Below are 20,134 nucleotides of genomic sequence, written 5' to 3'. Positions count from 1 at the left end.
TCTTGCTGCTCTGTCTGGATCCTGAGCAGGGTGAGGCAGAACTTTCTGTGGGTTGTAGGACAGAGTCAACCCATGGCCATTTCAGTGTTAAGTGTGTGAAAGGTTGATAAATTAGAACAACACCTTGAGGTTTTATCACTGAGTTTCAATATTGCCTCTCCAAAACCTGAAAATGACAACTGTGATGTGATTTGCTTGTATAAGGATGAAAAGAAAAAGTTCTGGATTATTTTCTTAAAAGCCTCAAAAAGCAAGGTAAATTCAGCTGGTTAACTAATGTCTTAATTGTGCCAATAGTTTTATAAACATTACTGACTGGCCTTTATTATTTGAGCTCCTTAGTGGTTCAGTTTTGGGTACCAAAACCTAACAGAAGATGCTTGTTGCCATGGTATGAGTTTGGAATCTATGGCAAAGGCACAGTACATGCAGATATTTATAAGCTCTCAAATTCATTATCGCCTTACTCCATATAATGAAATGTGACATAACTTTTAAAAGTGGCATGATTCAGAAGTTTAATTTCTAGCTCTCAAAGCACTTTACAGAGACATGAGCAATTCTGTCTCATTTTGTAGATTGGAAAACTCAATTTATTGTGAGAAAACAGCTTGGCTACAGACAAACAGCAGCAAGAATAGTTTCTGACCTGTATTAGATCCACTTACAAGTTTTGCTTAAACACCTTGGTACTGCTGCAGTCATCAGGGGTTGCTGATCTCTTCATAAAGCATTTGGATTTTTAGGCAGGTTGTTGGGAATTTGACCTAGAAAGATAAAGCCACAACCAGAGTAAATAAAGAGGGTTCACAGCATCCTGTTGTGCACCAGGAAAAACCATTCCCAAGAAATTCATAATTAATTTGCATGTTTGTGACTGGGAGTGTGGCAGGTGGGGGGGCTGCTCCTTCACTGACCTCCCAGTGAGTGAAATCCAGTGAGTGGCTCAGATGGAAATGGAAAATTGTGGCTGCCCTGTCAGAGTTTAATGGGAAACTCTGGCTCCCCTATCAGTTTGTCCCCTTCCTTCCTGCAGAGCTGCAGTGTCCCAGGACAAGGTGGGATCTTGTTTTCCCTGGCCCATGGGGCTGTGCTGTGGCACAGGCACTGCCCCCAAGTCCCACCATGAAACTGTGCCAGCCTCTTCTCACCCTGCCCAAGCCCTCAGCCTGTTTTGGGGAGAGGATAAAATTCCACAGCCTTGTCAGATGCTGAGGAGGCTGCCCTGCATCAGCACAACCTCTCTGCTGATAATCCTGAAACTTCTGCTCTGGGAATTGCTGGAGCTAAGACAGAAATTTGAGAGGAAGCCCAGTGCAAGGAGATGGATTGCTTGGAAAGGAAACAAAAGCAAATGAAATCTTCCTTTCCTCCCCTTCTTCCTGTAATGATGCTCCCAGCTCCATCATCATCTTGCTGGGGCAGTGTGAAGAGAGGAGTGCAGCTCAGGATGACAGCAGAGATATTTTGGGCTGGGGGTGTTCTCAGGATGTAATGAGGTGTGGTCATGCCCAGTGACGTCCCTGGGGCACTTGTGAAAGGTTAGGGAGAGCACAGGGTGGAAAATAAAAAGCTGTGATATATAACAGAGACTGGGGAAATGCAGGCAAAAGGATCCTGTGCCTTTTATTAGGGAGTGTGGAGCATGGAGTTAGATGGGAATTAATGAGGTTTAATTAATGAGGTCTCTGGGGGCCCTGAAGTGCCTCACCCAGAGCTGGCTCTGTCCCCAGGCCACCTCATGCTACCGTGAGCCTTGGGCTGGGGTGTGACACTCAGCCTCAGCCAGCTCACACCCCTGAGCTCAGGGGGCTCCAGAGACAGGGGCCCTGCAGCAGCCAGCTCAGAGCTGGCAATTCTGCTGCTGGGAGCTGTGGAAGAGTTTTTGTCAGTGCTGGGCTCAGGTGGGGCACAGCAGCCAGGTGAGCTGCCAGGGAGGGAGGGCTGGGAGCTGCTGGCAATGCAGAGAGGAGCAGCCTTGGCCTGGGGCTCCAGGAGCTGCTTTAGGATGGAGATTCCTCTGCTATGCTGCAAAAATTGAGATTTTTCCAATGGCCCCACAGACTTTCTCTCCATACCTTCCTCTGTGGGTTTTTTTTGGTGCACACTTAATTTCAGAGGGTTTTCTGAGTTTTTATACTCTATAAGATGACACAGGCAGTGAACTCTTTAACACCAAGGAGGCAGTGACTTTGCTGACTTGTTAGCAAAATCCCTTTTCTCAGGGTCAGGGCTGAAACAGCCATTTACAAAACCCCATTTACAAGGACTGAATGACCTTGCCTGGTGTTGGGAATTAGCATCCCTCTCCCACCACAGTCCATCTACACCCTCCTCTCAGGGTGGGACAGAAGTTTCTTCTACTCCAAGGGTTTCTTTCCTATTTTACCAAGTGCATTTTCTCAGTGTTTAATTGAAAAAGAAAGCAAGCAGCCCCACAGGTGGCTGCATCCCTTTGCTTTTCTGCTTCTGTGTTCCAGGACATCTCCTACCCTCTGTGAGCTGGGCATAACTTTATTAAATAAAAGCAGAAAAGAGGATTTCTAAAAACCAAATAAACTGGCTTTCCACAAGCTCTTCAATGAGGAGAGCCTTTTAATTTTTTTTTCTTCTGGAGTTGGTTTTTCCATTCTGAGTTGTCCATTTGTTGTCTTGGATCTTGAGTTTGTTCCCATTTTCTCTCTTTTTGTTCCCATGGGAAGATGGCTGCACTCTGGATCCTCAAACATGGCTGTGTTGGAAGTGCCTTTGTTCTCAGGGTTTAGGGCAGATATTGAGAGCCTGGAGCAGGTAAGGGGATGGGATGGGATGGGGATTGGGATTGGGATGGAGATGGGGATGGGGATGGGGAGGGATGGGATGGAGATGGAGATGGGGATGGGATGGGATGGGATGTGGATCTTTACCTGGGAGGGGTTCCCTTCCAGGGGCAAGAGGAGGAATTGAGTGTCAGAGCACTGCTGAAAACACAATTAAAAGTGGGAAGGGGGAGGAAGAGATTTCACTTGTCAAGAAAATCTCTGAAATGAGGGAACAGATGTTCTGAGCAGGCTGAGCAAAGCCAAGCCAAGGTTTTCCTGAGCCAGTGCACAGTAATTAACTGAGACCCTGTGGAAAAGCTGAGGTGCAAATGTGCTCTAACAGGAGCTGTTTATGGCTGCTTAGTGGGCTGTGTTATCTCCAACATCTGGATCCCATTTCTTTGGAGGCTCTGTGTCTTGGAATTTTTTGCCCTTTTATTTTTCCCCCTCTCCCTGGGAGAACATGGTGTTTGTTGCAGCCAAGCTGAGGTGGACAGAATGTGCCTCGTGCCCAGCCAGCCCTTCAGGGCAGAGGAACTCTAATCCTGAGCTTTGCTTTATATTTGTGGGAGCATTGCATTCATTGCAACTCATTGCATTTTGTGGAATGTTGCATTCACTGGTGGGGTTCTTAGGCTGCAAATATTATTTTTTAAGGACTATTTAACTGAAGAGCTGTACAATTTTTGCATCCTTGGGAGCTGGTAAATACCTAAAAAATGTTTTGCTTCTAAAAGACCTCTCCTGTTAATAACTTTATCTCATTATATTGGGAAGGGATCTGAGGAAAGAATTTGAAAGTAGAACCATTGTGAAGTTTAATTTGATATTGTAATTCAAGGAGGAGTGCACATTGCTTTATCTTCTCTAGGATTTCACTTGATTTGGCTGATTTGTAATTGAAACACCATTGCATTTTCTTGGAGGGGTTTACAATCCATGTGAGAAGATGCTGTCAGATGTCTCCTGGGGTGTCTCTGTACCCAAGGAAGTTTTTGTATGAATCCCTGAGAACCAATTGCATCCTTTCAGAACAAGGGATCAGATATGAAATTATTCCTATAAAGAGAAAAACTGAAAATACTTATATCCATTCACAAGCTGCACGTGGAGAAATCTATTTTCAAACCCAAGCATGTAAAATGGATTGGTTTCTGTGTGCCTGTGAGTGATATTCTCTGAACATCAAACTGCATATGGCTGTTCAGGTGGGGCAAGGCAGGAGCAGGAGCTCTCCAGCATCCCCAGGGGAAGAGAAAGGAGAAAGTTTAGGTGAGGGGACCTGCAGTGGGTTTGGTTCCTGCTTTCCCTCCTCTGCTCAGGGTGCTGGAGTGATGGTCACAGGTAGTGCTGTCAAATGCATTCCCTTTCACAGTCATTCATGGAAATAACAGCAGAAAAAATATGGGTGAGAACCTGGCTTAGAAGCAGAGAGAGCTCAGAATGTCCCAGGAGGAGAACAACAGGATATCTTGATGGTGTTAAACCAATGGAATGTTCTCTGAGCAGAGGGAAAGAGTCAAAAGAAAGAGAAGAAACAGTGTGGAGGGGTTTTTACTGCAGAAGAACAGGAAAGTTCTTAAGGAACATATCCATGGGCTTTTTAAATGTTGTTTTTTGCTTGTTTTTTGGGGTTGTTTTTTGGTTGGTTGGTTGGTTGGTTGGTTTTTTTGGGTTTTTTTTTGGTTTTGGGGGGGTTTGGGGTTTTTTGGGGTTTTTTTGTTTTTGGTTGGTTGGTTTTGGAGTTTTTTTGCTCTGCGGTGGGAAAAGAAGAAATAGCAAGTTTGGGTGAATGTCTCCTTTCCTGATGTCAGCAGGGTCCAGAGCTGAGGGTTCCTAGGTTGAGGAACCAGAGCAAGTCCCTTGTGTTACTGTCCCTGAACACTTCCCCTTTCCCTGGGGCTGGTGACACTCAGGTGTCCCCAGGAAGGGCTGGGGACCCAGGCAGGCTCTGTTTGTGTGGAATTACTGCTCACAGGCTCCTCCTGTGCTGTGTGGGAGGGTTTGCCCTGCCTGTGCTCAGGGACTGTCCTGGGCAGAGGAACACTGAGAATAATTGGCAATAAATGATTAACATGAGGATATGCTGTCTTCAAGGGGGACACTGATGCTGGTGCCACAATGAACTGGCTGTGTGATGTCTCAAAACACTTCTGTTTGCAGCAGATCCCAGCATGGTTTGGGTTGGAAGAACCTTAAAGCTCATCCCATCCCACCCCTGCCATGGCAGGGACACCTTCACTGTCCCAGGCTGCTCCAAGCCCCATCCAGCCTGGCTTTGGGCACTGCCAGGGATCCAGGGGCAGCCACAGCTGTGCCAGGGCCTGACAGCCAAGAATTTCTGTCATTGGTGTGTGAGCCCAGAAGGCTCTGCTGTTCCCATAACCAGAATTGCTTCATTTGGAAAGAGGGTGATTTTCCTAAACTGTGAAGGATTTTGCATCTTCAAGAGAAAACATTCCCCTTGAAGAGCAGAATTCCATGGGTTTATATTGCATCTCAAAAATGAAATGTGGTGACAAAGCTCAAGCATATCTGTAGGCAGGCAGTGGAAGAGCAGTGCAGATCCACCTCTGCTGGGGCAACCTCAGAGCCCCTTCCAGAGGCTAAAGTGGCTCCAGGAGAGCTGGAGAGGGACTGGGGACAAGGGATGGAGGGACAGGACACAGGGAATGGTTTCCACTGCCAGAGGGCAGGGCTGGATGGGATATTGGGCAGGAATTGTTCCCTGGGAGGGTGGGGAGGCCCTGGCACAGGGTGCCCAGAGCAGCTGTGGCTGCCCCTGGATCCCTGGCAGTGCCCAAGGCCAGGCTGAACAGGGCTGGGAGCAGCCTGGGACAGTGAAGGTGTCCCTGCCATGGCAGGGGTGGAGTGAGATGAGATTTAAGGTTCTTCCAACCCAAACCATGCTGGGATCTGCTGCAAACAGAAGTGTTTTGAGACATCACACAGCCAGTTCATTGTGGCACCAGCATCAGTGTCCCCCTTGAAGACAGCATATCCTCATGTTAATCATTTATTGCCAATTATTCTCAGCATTCCTCTGCCCAGAACACACCCAGGGCTTTAAGGTCCCTCCCAACCCAAACAATTTCTGGGATTTCTTCCTGGCTACCAAACGTGGCCCCAACATGAAATTCCCCCACTGAAGTTTCCCTGTGTGTTTTGGACACCACCTTGAGCAGGAGCAGGTCCCATCCTTGTCCCTGCTGCCTTTTCCCTGCCACCCCAACCATTCCCTGCCCTGCCCTGGAGGGGCTGGGCTGTAAATCAGGATTTTCCCTGTCCCAGGCTGGAGCAGCCCCAGGGCAGTGCTGCTTAATGAGCTCTCTGTGCACACCCCGGGCAGCCCTGCCACAAATCCCCCTAATAATGCTGGATGTCGACAGGGTCAGGAGGTCACTCCAGGCTGGGATATATCAAACCTCACCAGAAAAAATGCAGCTTGAGCTGAGCTGGGCTGAGCTGGGCTGAGCAGCTCCCGGTGGCGCCGGCGTCTCCCAGCTCTCATAAAAGCCCTGTCTGCAGCTGGCTAACAGCAGCCACCATCACATTGTAAGGACAAATTAAATTGGCCCTTTCCATATTGTGTGGGACTTAAACACATGTTGCTTGGCTTGTTACAGGAATGGCAGGAGCAGGGTTTTACAGGAGGAGCTCTCAGCTGAGCAGTCACAGCTAAAGCTGCTGCTGGCAGGTTCAGGCAAACTTCAGTGGGAGTGCTGCTTCATTTGTGTCATCCTAAATAGTAATCATAGCAAAAATTAATAATAATTATGATGAGAATAATAATAATGATGATTTGTTCCCCTTTCCACAGAGATTTTAGCCTGTGATCTCAAAGTAACTTAAGAATATTAAAAACAAAAAAAAAACCCCACAAGAATATCCCTGTGTTACAAATGGGATTGTCTGACAGAGGCTGAAGGGGACAGTTTGGAGAATAGAATTATAGAATAGAGTGTTATGGCTCCCCAAATGTTGATTAAAACACAAAAATCTTTTTCCACAAACTCTCATCCTACTCAGCTTCAGTACTAGATATTTCCCACATGACAGATGCATTTAAAATACAAATTATCGAAATAGTAATCCTTGATCAGGCAGGACAGTCATGGAATTGAGATGTTTAAAGTGCAGAAATCAGAGGAGGAACCTTTGGAAAATTGCAAATAAAGGTTTGGAGATGTGGGAAGTGCCCTTAGATCGTGGTCAGATATTCCTTAGCTGTGCAGATAAAAAGCAGAGAGGTGTAAGCCTGCCTGGTACAATGCAAACCCCAAATTCCAAATCCCTGGGCCTCGAAGGGAGAGAAGATGAGGAGCAGAGGCCTGGCCTGACCCCATTTGTCAAAAGGCAGGGTGCCTGGGGCTCTTTCAAATGGCTGCTCTTTTCAAATGTGTGGATTAATTTTCCTGGCAGAAGAATGTTTTGGATTTTTCAGCTGCTGGGAGGAGGGGACCTTCAATAGCCAGTCCAGCAGGGAGATTCCCTGGTGGTCTGAGGGGGGGAAAGAAGAGATTTCATGGAGTGCTTTGGGATCTCTGAGTCTTGCTGGAGCCTTGGCACTGAAAACAATCTGGGAGCTGCTCAGATTATGGATGAGGCAGCAGCAGAGCCCCAGGACATGAATGCCCCAGGGAGCAGGAGCAGCTCTCAGCTGATGAACCTTGCAGGAATTCCTCAGCAGGACACAGGGAAGGACACAGGGTGGCTTTTCCCCCTCAGTCATGTGGCAGAGCTTCAATCTCTTTGCATTTTCCCTTTCTTAGGGAAGCACTCTTTCCAGGAGAAGAAACCCCTGGAGTTTAGTGTCTGATCAGTTTTCTAAGCAGGCTGAAATCTTACTTATTCTCTTTTCTATAAAATGAGATTAAACTAAACATGATGATTTTTAATTTTTTTTTTACCCCCAGTTGTTGATGAACAAGCAAATTGGGTTAAAAAGATATGAAGTGGATGGAAGAAAAGTCCTATTTTATTTTGATGAGGTAATGGCTTTGTTTCTTATAATTATGTTGGATTTTAATGAAAGGCTGATGACCAGGGGATGAGGCACAGGCAGAGTGTTGGGGGTCAGGGGTGAGGATCAGTGCAGCTTTAACTTTGCTGCAGGTGGGTGTTGTGTTTTTGCTTGGAAACCAAAATATAACAGAGGCAGGTGATTCGCTTCAGCCCATGGAGTGGTTTTGGGTAGATATCACATAGATTTTTGCCTTGAAATAATCTCGCTTTGAGGTACAACTAGTGGTGCTAAATGCAGAATAATTTAGATTTCACAGCACAGACTGAGAGTGGAAGGTGAAATCTCTCTTGGTTTGGTCAGCAGCAGGAAATTATCTGGTGGTTGTGGGAACACAGCTGGAGTGTCTGCTCTGTGTTTTAAAGGTCAGCAAAGCATCCTGCTTTAGTTCATCCTTTTGGTTTTTATTCTTTATCTCTGTCCCTGTGCTTGGAGTATTGGAGGTGTCTTTGTGTTACTTTGGGGTCTCTTCACTTCAAGTGTCGTTTTTGAGTCTTTTACTCCCTTTCACAGATTCCCAGCCAGTGCATGACCTGTGTGAAGTTCCAGGCTTTCAGGGAGCACATCGTTGGGAAAACAGCCCCTGTTCCCATCAAAGTGTACGACTACTACGAGCCAGGTTTGTGCCTGTGTCCCTTTGATCCCAGCTGACACCAGGTGTGCAGGCAGGAGGCTCAGCTGTGATTTCTCCTCCTTGCTGCAGCTTTTGAAGCCACTCGTTTCTACAACGTGAGCGAGAACAGCCCCCTGGCCCGCGAGCTCTGCGACGGCCCGACCTGCAACGAGGTGGAGAGCTCAGCCAGCCAGTGGGTTGGTGAGTTACCCCAAAACCACGCTGATCTTTGGGAAAAACAGCACCCACAGGTGTTCTGAACTCACATTTATATTTAGACAAATGTGTTTTACTGTCTGTGTTAGTGGAAGTTTCACAAAGGTTTGGGGAGTTGCAGTAGTGAAGTTGTGACAAACAGACCAGGGCTGCTCTTCAGGCACCAGAGTGACTGGGTTTGCTTCAGAGGCAAGATAAAATGTTTAATTCTGGAAGAACCTGCACAAGGGGAGATGTGTCAGTAAATAAAGGGGTAAAAAATCTTTGCCATGCAGTTTGGTTTTCTCTCCAGTATTTTGCAATGGAGTTCCACAACTGAAAGACTGAACGATTTAATGCATCCCTGAAAGGAATAACTTTCCCCAGAAACCATGTGTTCCTTTCTGTGCTCTGTGGCCAAAAACCTTGCTTTCTCCCAAGTCAGGAAGCTGTTGCACCAAGGCTCTTTCAAAAAGCCACCTTCATTCCCAGAGCTTTTAACTCTATCAAGTTTGTAAATTCCTCTTAGAAATCTTAGCGAATTCAACATAAAAACCAACACCAGTGCAATATTTCCCTTCCTCCTTCCCCATGCCGAGCAAAACTGACTGGCTTTGTTGAATTCCCAGGCTTTGTCCACTCTGGCCCTTGCAACAACATCTTTGGGTGCCTGGAGGACGAGCACTTGGAGCAGTGCCTGTGCTCGCGGGACTGCGGCTACGACGGGGAGCCCGTGTGCGGCTCCGACGGGCACATCTACCCCAACCACTGCCAGATGGAGGTGGCATCCTGCAGGAACAACACCAGCATAGAGCAGATGCCCATGGCTCAGTGTGCTGCCTGTAGGTTTCCTTTACTTGCCTTTTCTGTCACAGTCTGGTTGCAGAATGTTGTCAGTCCTCGTGCCTGTGGTAGGGAAAGGAGGAGAATTCCAAACTTGCTCTGTGAGATTTTGCTGTTCATGGTACAGCTGATTAAGTGGTAAGGGCAGCTGCTTTTCAGCTTGAAGTAACTGGTTTTCTGTTCTCATGAATGCATGTTTTACCAGTCAGAATGAAGAGAAAATCAGTGATACTGTTTGATCTGAAGTGAATACTCCTGGATAAAAATTAAATCCATGAAATATAACATGATCTGGAGATTCTGCATGGCCTTTCAAGGCATGCAGTCTATCAGAGAAGTGACTATGCTGCCTCTTGAAATGAAAACACTTTCTAGAGATGCATTAACAAAATATGTGACCAATGAGATTATTTTTTCTTTGTATTTCCAGCCAAGAACTTGCCAGAAGAAAGGGAGACACACTCCCACACAGCTGAGCAGCCCAGTGTTCCCCAGACTCCAGCAGGTAATGCAATACCTTTACATTCATCCAAAAGCTTTCTTAAAAGGTCAAAACCTTTTTTAAAAGGTTAAAGTTTGTCCTATCCCTGTATTAAGTACAGGTGGCTCTCAAGCATGTTTTAAGTGAAGATGCTGAATTTTTCTATCTTATAGAAAAGTGATAATATTCAGAAATCAGAAAGAAAATGAAGAGGTGAAGGAAACTGAGGGTGAGAGGTATTCAGTAGCAGACAGCTCTCCCAGTCCTTTTCCTTTCAGGAAATCATGCAGGAATCCTGCTCAGTTCAGGATTTAGATTATTGTTTGTAGGAGTGGACAACTGACCCTCCTATTTTCTCAGCCTTGCTGTGTTTGAACAACACACTCTCTGTGATCTTTTCTTCCACTGTTAAGCTGGAAAGATCCCATTTAAAGCCAGGCTGATGTAATGTGTTCCAACAAACAACTGAGCAGGACGTGACCAGAGCCCAAACCACTGCAGGGACTCGAATCCAGGTGGATTAACTTTGTCCCTGCAGTTCTGTGCAAAAGAGGAGCTGGCAGCCTTGCTTCTCTCAGAGCTGCTGTTTGGAATAAAGAGCCTTAGTGAACAAAAATGTTAAGGTCAGTGGATGGAGTAGCCAGGAATTTGGCTGCTCATTTTATTTGGTGCTTATGTTCATGCACTTTCCAAGACTGGTGTCGAACTCGCTGATGGCTCACAATAAATCTCACCAAGAAGCAGTGGAGGGTCAATAGAATAGCTTGTTTTGGGCTGTTTCTAGTAAATAAACTGGACTAGATTTTTCCTGGCTGCTTTCCACTCATTAATTTTCCCCTGGCCTCCAACTCTCCCAACAAATTGGTGAAACCAGTTCAATTCTTCAGGAGAAGCCTCTGTGCCTCCTCAAGTCCTCTTTGTGCACCAGGGTCAGATTAACCCATGTCCAACATGAGGCACCATCCTGTTCTTTCCCTTCTGGACAGCAGCTGATGGACAGTTTTCTTATTAAGGTGCAAAAACATGGTGAATATTCCATTATGACAGTTTCTAATGGTCATCCAGTCGTAGTGTTTAATGTCTCTACTATTTTCCTCCTCTTTTTTTTTTTTTAGTCTATATCTTGTTGCCTTCTATTCCATGCACATGCCATGTGCTCACCATGGAATCTCTGCCAGCTGAACCTTTCAAGCAGCATTCCCAAACTGTTCCATTTGGGCACTGCTGGAATGTGAGGCCATACTGAGATGTACAAAAATGGGGCTACCATTACGTTATTTTCAGACAAAAATTTGATATGATTACCTGGGAGAAAAAAATTATGGAAGTTGATGGTAACCCACAATCCAAAAAATGTTCAGAACAGCGTTTCTGAAATAATCTGCCTTGAAGTCAAAGGAAAATCCCAACTTCTGAGTTGACAGAAACAGTGCTGGCTCAGAAGGAGCTAAAGGAGAAAATCCGATTATTTTGTGTGGCATTGTTATGCAGATTTTAGATTATGTTTGTCAAAGCAGAGCACTTGGAGCTGGCTTTGTCCTGGGATCTGGGAGTGCCCAAATTTGCTGGCAGAAGATGCTGAGCTGGGAGCAGCCGTGGCAGAGTGAGCATTCAGGAATCAAACTGACTAAATCCTGCACCAGGAAAAGAGCCCAGCATGTGATTTTCATTAATCCTGCGGGCTCCTCTCAGGTCAAGCACACGGGACATGAATCAAAGTGCAGCAGATGAATGAGCCCCTCCTCACCCACGCCCTCCTGGGCTCGCTGCTGCTGGAGCATGTGATGGGGTTAAGTCGGCTCAGGTGCTCCAGCGAGGGCTCTGCTGAGCCGTGCCTAAATCTGTGACTTCCTAAAAGGCTGCAGAACTCCAGGAGCCGAATCAAGCTTAGGGCAGGTTGGTGTAAAAGCGCCTGGGTGTGTTAATCTGCAGGAAATGCCCCTTCTCAGAGAGGCACGGGGTGTTTGTGTTGTCTGGAAGCCTCCTGTGTTTGCCATGGGGCTGGTGCAGCTCAGCTTGGGCTGATGGGTGCTTTAATTGAGGTCTGATGGATGCTTTAATTGAGGTCTGATGGATGCTTTAATTGAGCTCTTGTCTGTGTTACCAGCAGTGGGAACAAGCAGCTGCCTCCCAGCAATGAGTGGGAATTGCAGGATGTGTTGGGGCTCCCTCTGGCACACACAGACCCCAGTGAAGTTCGCACTGGAACCAATTCCAGCTGTTCAGGATGAGCCACTGAACATAGATGGCCCTGAAAGTTCAGGATGCAGTGCTATTGCTGCTGTCAGAACATTGCAGAATGCCTTCCCAAAGTCTGCAGTGAGGCAGGATGGCTGAGGTTTGACCTGAAAACTGCAGCTTTTTTATTGTACAGATGGGTGGGATCCTCTTTGCATCTGTAGATCCTCTGATTGCAGGGAAGCTTGACAGGACTCAGCTGAAATAACTCCTGTGTGAATCCCCTTCCTCAGCTGTTCCTTCTCACAGGTGAATTACTGAGTCTCAAAAGGGTGCAACAGGATTTTGAGTAGCATGGACCCAGCTCTGTGTGCCTTCACAGCCTGAATATTTGTTTGGATACAAAGCCCTGGAGCAGGAGCTGGGTTATTAACTGGAATCTCCCTGAGTTTCTGACTGTGGCTTTCCTGAGATCCCTGTCACTCCTTGGCCACAAGGATCTGGGTGGATTCTGGAGCCTGTGGGATCCCCAGTAGCTCTGATGGCATCTCTCTGATGAAGTGCTGCTTTAATTGCTTCCACAGATCATTCTTTCTCTTCTGAAAGTGCCTAAATCTCCTCTGCCAAAGGCACTCGAGGTGCAGCCACAGTACTGATGTTGGAGGACAATAAGTTGACATCTCAGTGCTGTGATTCTGCAGGGATTTGGTGGAAAACAATGTCCCAGGGTGTGGGGCAGCAGTGCTGGGGTCCCAGTGCTGCTGGGAGCAGGAAACCCCCCCAGACTCAGCTCTCTGGCCCCTTCTCCCCACAGCTCTGTCCTTTGCGCAGTTTTGTTTTAGTAATTAGAAGGGCTAATGGCTGGAACTGGAAGAAAATTCTAGGTGGAATGTGACACTTTTGTTTGGTGGTGGTGTTTTGGTTGGTTTTTTGGTTTTTGTTTCTTTTAATTAAATGCCATCACCTACATCAGCTCCTACCAGGAACATCAGCCTGAGCTCTGCTTCCAGGTGGAGTCATCCCCAAAATTCCCTGCCTGGAGTGTTCCCCATGGGGCTGCAGCTCTTTCAGGATTGATTGAACTGGCACAAGGCTGTTTTTCCTCTCCCCCCATCACTGCTCAGCAAACATTGGCCTCAGCACAAACATTTGGGGCTGGGGGAGTGGTTTGTGTGCAGAGGAAACGTCGGCCTGTGCTCTTTGCTTGGACTCCAGCACTGAATTCCTGGGAAGAGTCAGTTCTGTGATGTTCATCCCATCCCTGGTGGACAGCAATCACCCATTCATAGAAGAGCTCATGGTCTGGCAGGTTCTCACAGGGAGGAGGCCAAGCAGGAGTGAACAGAGCCTGACTCCCCTGCCCAGTGCTGGGAGGATGTGGGAGGATACAGGGAAGATCCTTCAGATATTTTATTTCTAGAGAACAAACATTTTCAAAGGCCTTGATGAGTGTTCTCTTTAAATGAAGCCAGCTTTGGGCGGGGGGGACTTTTCCTCCCTGCAATAATTCTGCCTCAGTGCTTGCTTTGGTTTGGATTAGAGCAGTGTACACACAGAGCAGGAAGGATGGACAGCTGAGCTGGCTCCAGGAGCAGCTTAGGAAACACAGATCTGCTGCTATTCCTAGAAGTTTTATCTTGCAGTTTTACCCTCTGGACAGGGAGCACAGCCTGGTGTGAGTGGGGTGTGTGCTGAGAGAGGAGCTGCCAGTGTCAGCACAGGCTGCAGGCAGTGGGAAGAGGAGGAATTCTGCTCCTGCCTGTCTGGGTCTGTCCCTGCACAAAGTGATGGAGGTTTCAGTGCTGTGTGACTGTGCTGGAGCTGCACCTCAGCTCCTCATTCAGGCTGGAGTCAATGGCTCTGCTCTGGGTTCCTGGCCTCGAAATATTCACACTTGGGCTGGAAAGAAAGTTGGCTGCCTCCACTGCTCAGCCACCAAGAGAGCTGTTCCCTCAGGGTCCCCCTCCAGCTTTGTCTCTTGTTTTGTGAGATGATGCACAGCTGAGGGCACACAGAGCTTGTCCCTGGGTGCATGGGGCTCTCCTCACCCGAGGTGCCTGGGCACAGGAGACATTTTCAGAGTGAATCCCTTGTGCCATCTGCCCTCTGCATAACACTTTTATCTCACTGTGTGCAGCCCTCAGCGTGATGGGTCTAAACTTCACACCTCAGTTAATTCCATACTGGAAAAGGAGACTTGGAGATTTTTTCAGACTGTATTGCCCTTTTCCCTCCTTTTATTGCCCTTCCCCCCCTTGTTTCCTCCTCTTTTCCCCCTTGTTTCCTCATTTCCTCTCCTTGTTTTCTCCTTTTACCACCCTTATTTGCTTCCCCTCTTGTTCTCACTTTTCTTCCTTCCTTTCCCTTTACCCCTCTCTTTGCTCCCCCTCTTTCCAGTGCCCAGATCTCAGATGGGGAAATTGAAAAGTGCTTTGGCAGCAGCTTCTCCCCTCCCCTGTGAATGCCAGCAAACACCTGCAGGTCCAGTGACACCTGCAGCCCCCTTCCCTCCTGTCTGACCCAAACCCTGACACCTGCAGCTCCCCTCCCTCGTGTCTCTGACTAAAACCCTTCCTTCTCCTGGCTGCCCTGCCTGTGTGGGTCTGGGGTGCAGCTCCTGCAGCTCTGGTTCCCCCAGCAGCCGAGGAGGGGCCCCCCCTGCACACAGACCTGTCCTACTACTCCTACGAGTACGACCCCGACGCCTTCGCCGTGGATGCCGACGTGTTCGAGGTGGTGGCGGAGCTGAGCACGGCCAGGACTCTCCAGGAAGGGGACAGCAGCCAGGGAGAGGCCACCCCAGCAGAATGGTGAGCCCACAGTGGGCACAGGGCTCTGCTCTGAGCCAGCCTGGGCCATCCCTGTGCTGGGTCAGTGCCCCAAAAAGGGGTGTTTGCACAACTCTTTAGGGGTCAGCGGGAATGGGATCTTGCTGGGGCGGCTGTGAAAGGCTCTGTGAGCTCAGGGGCTTCACCCCCAGTGGGATGAAGTGACCTTTCACTTGTGTGTTCAGCTGGAGGCTGAGGGGAGCCTCATCAGTCTCATGGTGGGGAGAGGAGGAATGGACACAGATCTCTGCTCTGGGACAGGGACAGGAGCCCAGGAAGGGCTGGAGCTGTGTCAGGGCTTGGCATGGAGCTCAGGGAAAGGTTCTTCCCCCCGAGGGTGCTGGGCACTGCCCAGGCTCCCCAGGGAATGGTCCCGGCCCCAAGGCTGCCAGAGCTCCAGGAGCGTTTGGACACCGCTCTCAGGGATGCTCAGGGTGGGATTGTTGGGGGGTCTGGGCAGGGCCAGGGGCTGCTCTGATGATCCCTGAGGGTCCCTCCCAGCTCTGTGACCTTCTCAGCTTTTCCCTGCCCAGGCTCAGCCATGTCTCACAGCAAGGTGATTTTTCTTCCTTGTGTTCTCTTTCTGACAGAAATCCATAATTTAAATAAAGAGAAGAGGCTCAGAATCGACTCCTGTATGAGTTTGTTCCTCCAGATGACCTGCTGCAGAACAGAATCCCAATGATGACTACTTCCTGATGCCCTCAGAACTGTTGGCTTTGCTGCCCCATGGGGCAGATCTGGAGCTCTAAGGGGGACACTCAGCATTATTTTTCTGTCCATTTACCTGCCTTCTGTGCATCCTCTTTGGAGCCCTTCCAGTGATGAGAGACCAACATGCTGTGCCCTCTAGGTGAGAAAATAGGGACTGGAATTCAAACTTATAGAGCATTTCCAAGTGTTTTCTCTGCTATCAGGATATTCTGCAAATGCCATTTCCTAGCTACACTTAGAAGCTAAGTCCAGGCCTTGTGCTTAGCTGAACTGCTGTTTGAGGAAAGATGGCTGAGAAGTTTTTTTGCTCAAATTATAATAATAAAAATCAGTGGTTTTTGCCAATTATGACACAGCAAGAGGCTACTCATCTTCCCCAGCCCATCAGTCTGCTGCACCCATGAGAGAAACACTTCCCTGTGGCTCCACAGTTCAGGGAAGTTGTTGGGAGCTACATTTTACCTGAGAAAACTGAATTCCACAGCCAGGGCTGAAAGGCTTCATGTCTGCTGCTGTCTGCTGGCCTCAGGTGGGCGTTTGCAGCCCCAGCAGAGGCAGGGGTGAGGTGGGGGAGCCCTCTTTGTGTTGCACTATGTGCTGACAGGGGCTGCTTGCAGCCTTCTCAGCCCCTTTCCTCCTCAAAGTCTGGCTTGAAAATGAACCTGGCCGAGGCACAGCCCTTTAAAACGTTTTCCTGACTTCACCAACCCCTTTTATTTTGCTCCCACTGGCATCCAGCACAGCATGTTCTGGTGCTGGTAGTCCCTGCTGGCCACTTCCAATCCCTGGTGTCACAGGCTGGACTCCCTCGGTCTGACCTGCCCCAAGCAACGTGGCAAAACTTAAAAAGAAAAGCTTTGTCTTTCCAAAAGTGCAGGAGCCAAAATTTTTGAGTTTCCCTTCCTGCCTGGAGCAGCATTGTTCTCTTTGGAGGAGTTACATGCAATTGCCTCTTGCAAAATAGTGTTAATATTTTATCTTCCCACTTCTATTGTTACCAGGACCCAGAGCAGGGTGGAAACTCCTTTTGAGGGTGTTTATTGGTGAATGGAAATGGAAAAAAAAAAAAACCCAGCTCCATTCATTTTTAAGGCTTGTTTACACAGGAACTATGACAAGAATATATCCCAGTATAGACATTCCATTCCAGAATAAAGGCAAGTTTCTTGCAGAAAAACGTCCACATGGGGACAACCAGGAGGTATCCCAGAGGTTGGGCATGTGTAGTTTCCAGTGCTTTTTGTCTGGGGCCAGACATTTGCAGAATGCAGTTGACATGATGAAGGTCTGGGTCTTGAAGTTCCCAGAAATTTCGGAGCTGCCTCGTTGGCAGCTTTGCCAGCCTTCCCTCGTGGCTGCCCCCAGGATCCTGAGGGTTCTGCCCCATGTCTGGGGTGTGCAGGAGCCCATCCTGCCCTCACCCTGGCAGCTGCAGTCCTGCCTGGCAGGTAAATAAATGCCTTTAAACTAAATTCCACCTCCTGCAAGCGACTGTTCTGGCAGGCACTGGCTATTGTGTACACACAGGACTGAGTCAATATTTATCCCTGGGTAAATAACAGGCCTAGTGTGAGCTGCAACAAGAATTTTTTTTTTCCCTTTTCTAAAACTCAGAACTGCTCAATACAAACCCTGCTGTTTGCTGGTTCAGGCTGCAGCTGTTCAGTGCTGTGAGTTGGGAGAATGAGGCACTTGGTCACCCTGTGATGTCTGTGAGTGGCTTCATCCAGGAGCTGGGAGCTGTGTTCTGATTCCTCAGTCTCCTGTCCTCAGTCTCTTTCTGCTTTTCCTTTCCTGCTCTCTCTCACCCATTGTACACCCAGTGAATGCTTCTGGAGAGATATTTGAAGTTGTTTTGAATTACTTGGTCCTCTCACAGATCCTTGGGCACTCAGACCTGGGGATGAGGAGATGAGGGTGGGGAGTTCCAGCCAAGAATTAAACCTGGCTTTCTTCACTTTCCTCAGGCTCTGGCACATGTAATGTCCTAATTCCAGATGCAGACATCCCCCTGTTGCTGCCAGGTAAATAATTCCTGCTGGTGGTGCCAGCACATCAATCAGGACCTTGTCTGAGGGGTCCCTGTGCCAGTGATTGAGGCAGAGGAGTCTGGCTTCTGTTTTTCAATTCAGAGAGCCCTGGACCCTCAGAAGGCAAAGGCAGAGCAGCCTTGATGTCCTCAGAGCCAGACAGAGCAGGGCAGTGTGTGGAGGGGATGGGACAGGATTTCTGGATCCTGACTTCACCCCCAGTGCTTGTTCCCAGCCTTGGCACTCCCAGTCCATCTGCTCCTGGCAGCCCCTGCCTTCCCCTGCTCCACCAGACCAGCTCCTCTTTGTAGCTATAAAGATAGAAGGTGATTTTATTTAAGGAATTGAATTGAGGAGCCTGCAGTTACCCCACTGTGGTTGCCTTTCCCCCCTATCACAGTAGTAAAGGAGAAGGTCTCTGCTCTCTCCGCCTCAGCTGAGGGTCCAGAGCTTTCCCCTGTCCCACACTTCTGTTCATGTTTCTTGTAACCATCATTAATTCTTATCTAGGGAAAAAGCCCATAGATTATTTTTCCTCCATTTTTCAACATCCTGCTTGGAATACAGAGCCTTGAGGACTGGATCCCTGACACAGCACAGCTGCACAGACTCAAAGCCATTCACAGGTTTTGGCCCAGCTCTGGCTCTGAAGCTGCTCAGTCTCCCCTCTGTCCCTGAGAGCACAAGGACATCTCAGGCTCCCACTTTGTGCACCTCAGCCAGTCAGTTTAGAGAGAAGGATTGATTTTTATTTTTTTTTCCACCAAGGAAAAGACCAGCTGGGTGCTGGAAAGCCAAAGCCAGCAAGGCCAGCAGCAGCTGAGTTGTTTCTGGCTTTAGAGACATTTGCCTCCCTCTGTCAGAGAGATGCTTCTCCTTTCCTTTTCCTGATGGTCCCTCACTGCAAAAGGAGAAAAGTGCCAGTGGGTTTGTAAAACACAGAAATTGTTCCTTCCATCGAGTTCTGTGACTGAATAGCTGCAGCAGTGCTAGTTATCAGTGGTTGATGCTTGCAATCCTTCCAAGGAAATTAATATTTATATATTTGTAACTGTACATTATGCAGAGTAATCATTACCATGGTATTTATTTTAAAGCAATAGTTCCCCTTGTTCTTTCTTGTCCTGTGTTTTGGTCTTGCCTCTTCCCCTCCTCCTTAATCAGCCTCAGCAGAAAGCAAATACCAGAAGAATGTTCAGCTTGCTTGAAGAACGTCCCCAACACACCAGCACTTGCTTTGCTCACTCTGACTGTTGACATTTAATGCACAATAACCTGGTTTTCATTATTGTGGATAGAGCAACTATTTAGAAAACCTCTACCAGCCCAGGTTTGGGGTTGGGGTTGGGGTTTTTTTAAGTCCCTGCTGTTTCTGAGTGCCCAGCACCCTGAGCCCAGCTTTGTGTTTCCCCTGCCCTTTGCCCCCCACACACAGGTACACACAAACAGCTCTCTGACCAGTTGTTGGTTTGTCCACACACATCTTAGCAAGTCTGAGTCCAGAAAAGTGTTTGTTTTAGATTCTGATAAATATTTTATTAAAAACTGATTTTAAGACAATCCTCTCTGCCTCTTATTCGCGCTTTAGCTTGTCAAGCCTGTGCTGGGAAAACTGAAGAATTAAGGAGATCTAAAGAGATTCATTGCTCATTTTCTACCAGCTGCTCACAGAGCTGTGCCCCAGTTGTGTCTGAGAGATGAACTGGCTGCACTTTGTCAGATTTGCAGCAGGTTCTAATAAGCAACAAACCTGAGCACCTCTTTGATCAGCTTTTGGCTGTGGGTGACATTACAGGAACTGTGGAGTACCAGAGAGTTTGCTCCATTCCTACTTTACTATTTCCTTTCGTGAGACATCAATTTTTTTACAAAAATCCATTAATACTCCCTTTGCCTCATAGAAAAGATGGATGCCAAGGTGCTTTTCAAAACCAGGGATGAGTGAATGGGATTTTTACACCTTTTTACCAACAGTAGGTTGACATTACTGAGGGGTTGCTTACAAATCAAACCAAGAATGTGTTTGCTACTCAAGCCAGTGCTCTGCACTTTTTTGACAGACTGGTTTAGTTTAGGAGGGTATCTTTTGAAACATTCAGAAATTTGGTTGTGCAATGATAGCCCTTTTTTCAGTTTTAGGGGAAGGGAATATGCATTCAAGGACTGTGAGCAAGCCAGGAGCAGGACTGGCAGGCAGAGAGCAGCCAGGTTAGGAGCACCAGAGCCAGGTGTGTGGGGAGGAGCATCCCTGGTGGTGTGTGAACAGCTGGGAAGCTGCAGGCAGTGTCCCAGTAAAGGATGGATGTGTCCAGCACTCAGCAGCTTCTCTGGGCAGAGAATCCCACAGCCTGGGTTTATCAGCCTCCTCTGTGTGATGCCTAGGGGAGCTACACAGAGTTAAGGGGAATAAAATGGGTATTTATTGAGA

At 47.9% G+C, this 20,134-nt stretch overlaps 1 protein-coding gene across 4 annotated transcripts in view; it reads left to right on the top strand.

The window, feature by feature from the left end:
• CPAMD8 (C3 and PZP like alpha-2-macroglobulin domain containing 8) overlaps positions 1 to 19,227 on the top strand; it is a 54,771-nt gene extending 35,544 nt beyond the window's left edge. For 2 of the 4 annotated variants that reach the window (XM_042780050.1, XM_033082416.1), the window contains exons 36-43: positions 2,703 to 2,790; positions 7,718 to 7,792; positions 8,338 to 8,443; positions 8,528 to 8,638; positions 9,262 to 9,474; positions 9,906 to 9,980; positions 14,776 to 14,944; positions 15,553 to 19,227. In XM_042780050.1, the coding sequence (XP_042635984.1) occupies positions 2,703 to 2,790; positions 7,718 to 7,792; positions 8,338 to 8,443; positions 8,528 to 8,638; positions 9,262 to 9,474; positions 9,906 to 9,980; positions 14,776 to 14,944; position 15,553 (838 nt within the window). In that variant the 3' untranslated portion in view covers positions 15,554 to 19,227. Of the gene's footprint in view, positions 1 to 2,702; positions 2,791 to 7,717; positions 7,793 to 8,337; positions 8,444 to 8,527; positions 8,639 to 9,261; positions 9,475 to 9,905; positions 9,981 to 14,748; positions 14,945 to 15,552 lie in introns of all 4 variants that reach the window. The other 2 variants (XM_033082415.1, XM_033082414.1) reach the window with 1 other exon arrangement.
• The last annotated feature ends 907 nt before the right edge of the window (positions 19,228 to 20,134 follow it).

The sequence above is a fragment of the Catharus ustulatus genome, chromosome 29 (assembly GCF_009819885.2).
Source record: "Catharus ustulatus isolate bCatUst1 chromosome 29, bCatUst1.pri.v2, whole genome shotgun sequence".
Taxonomy (NCBI): Eukaryota; Metazoa; Chordata; class Aves; order Passeriformes; family Turdidae; genus Catharus; species Catharus ustulatus.
This window is presented reverse-complemented; position numbering and strand designations above follow the sequence as displayed.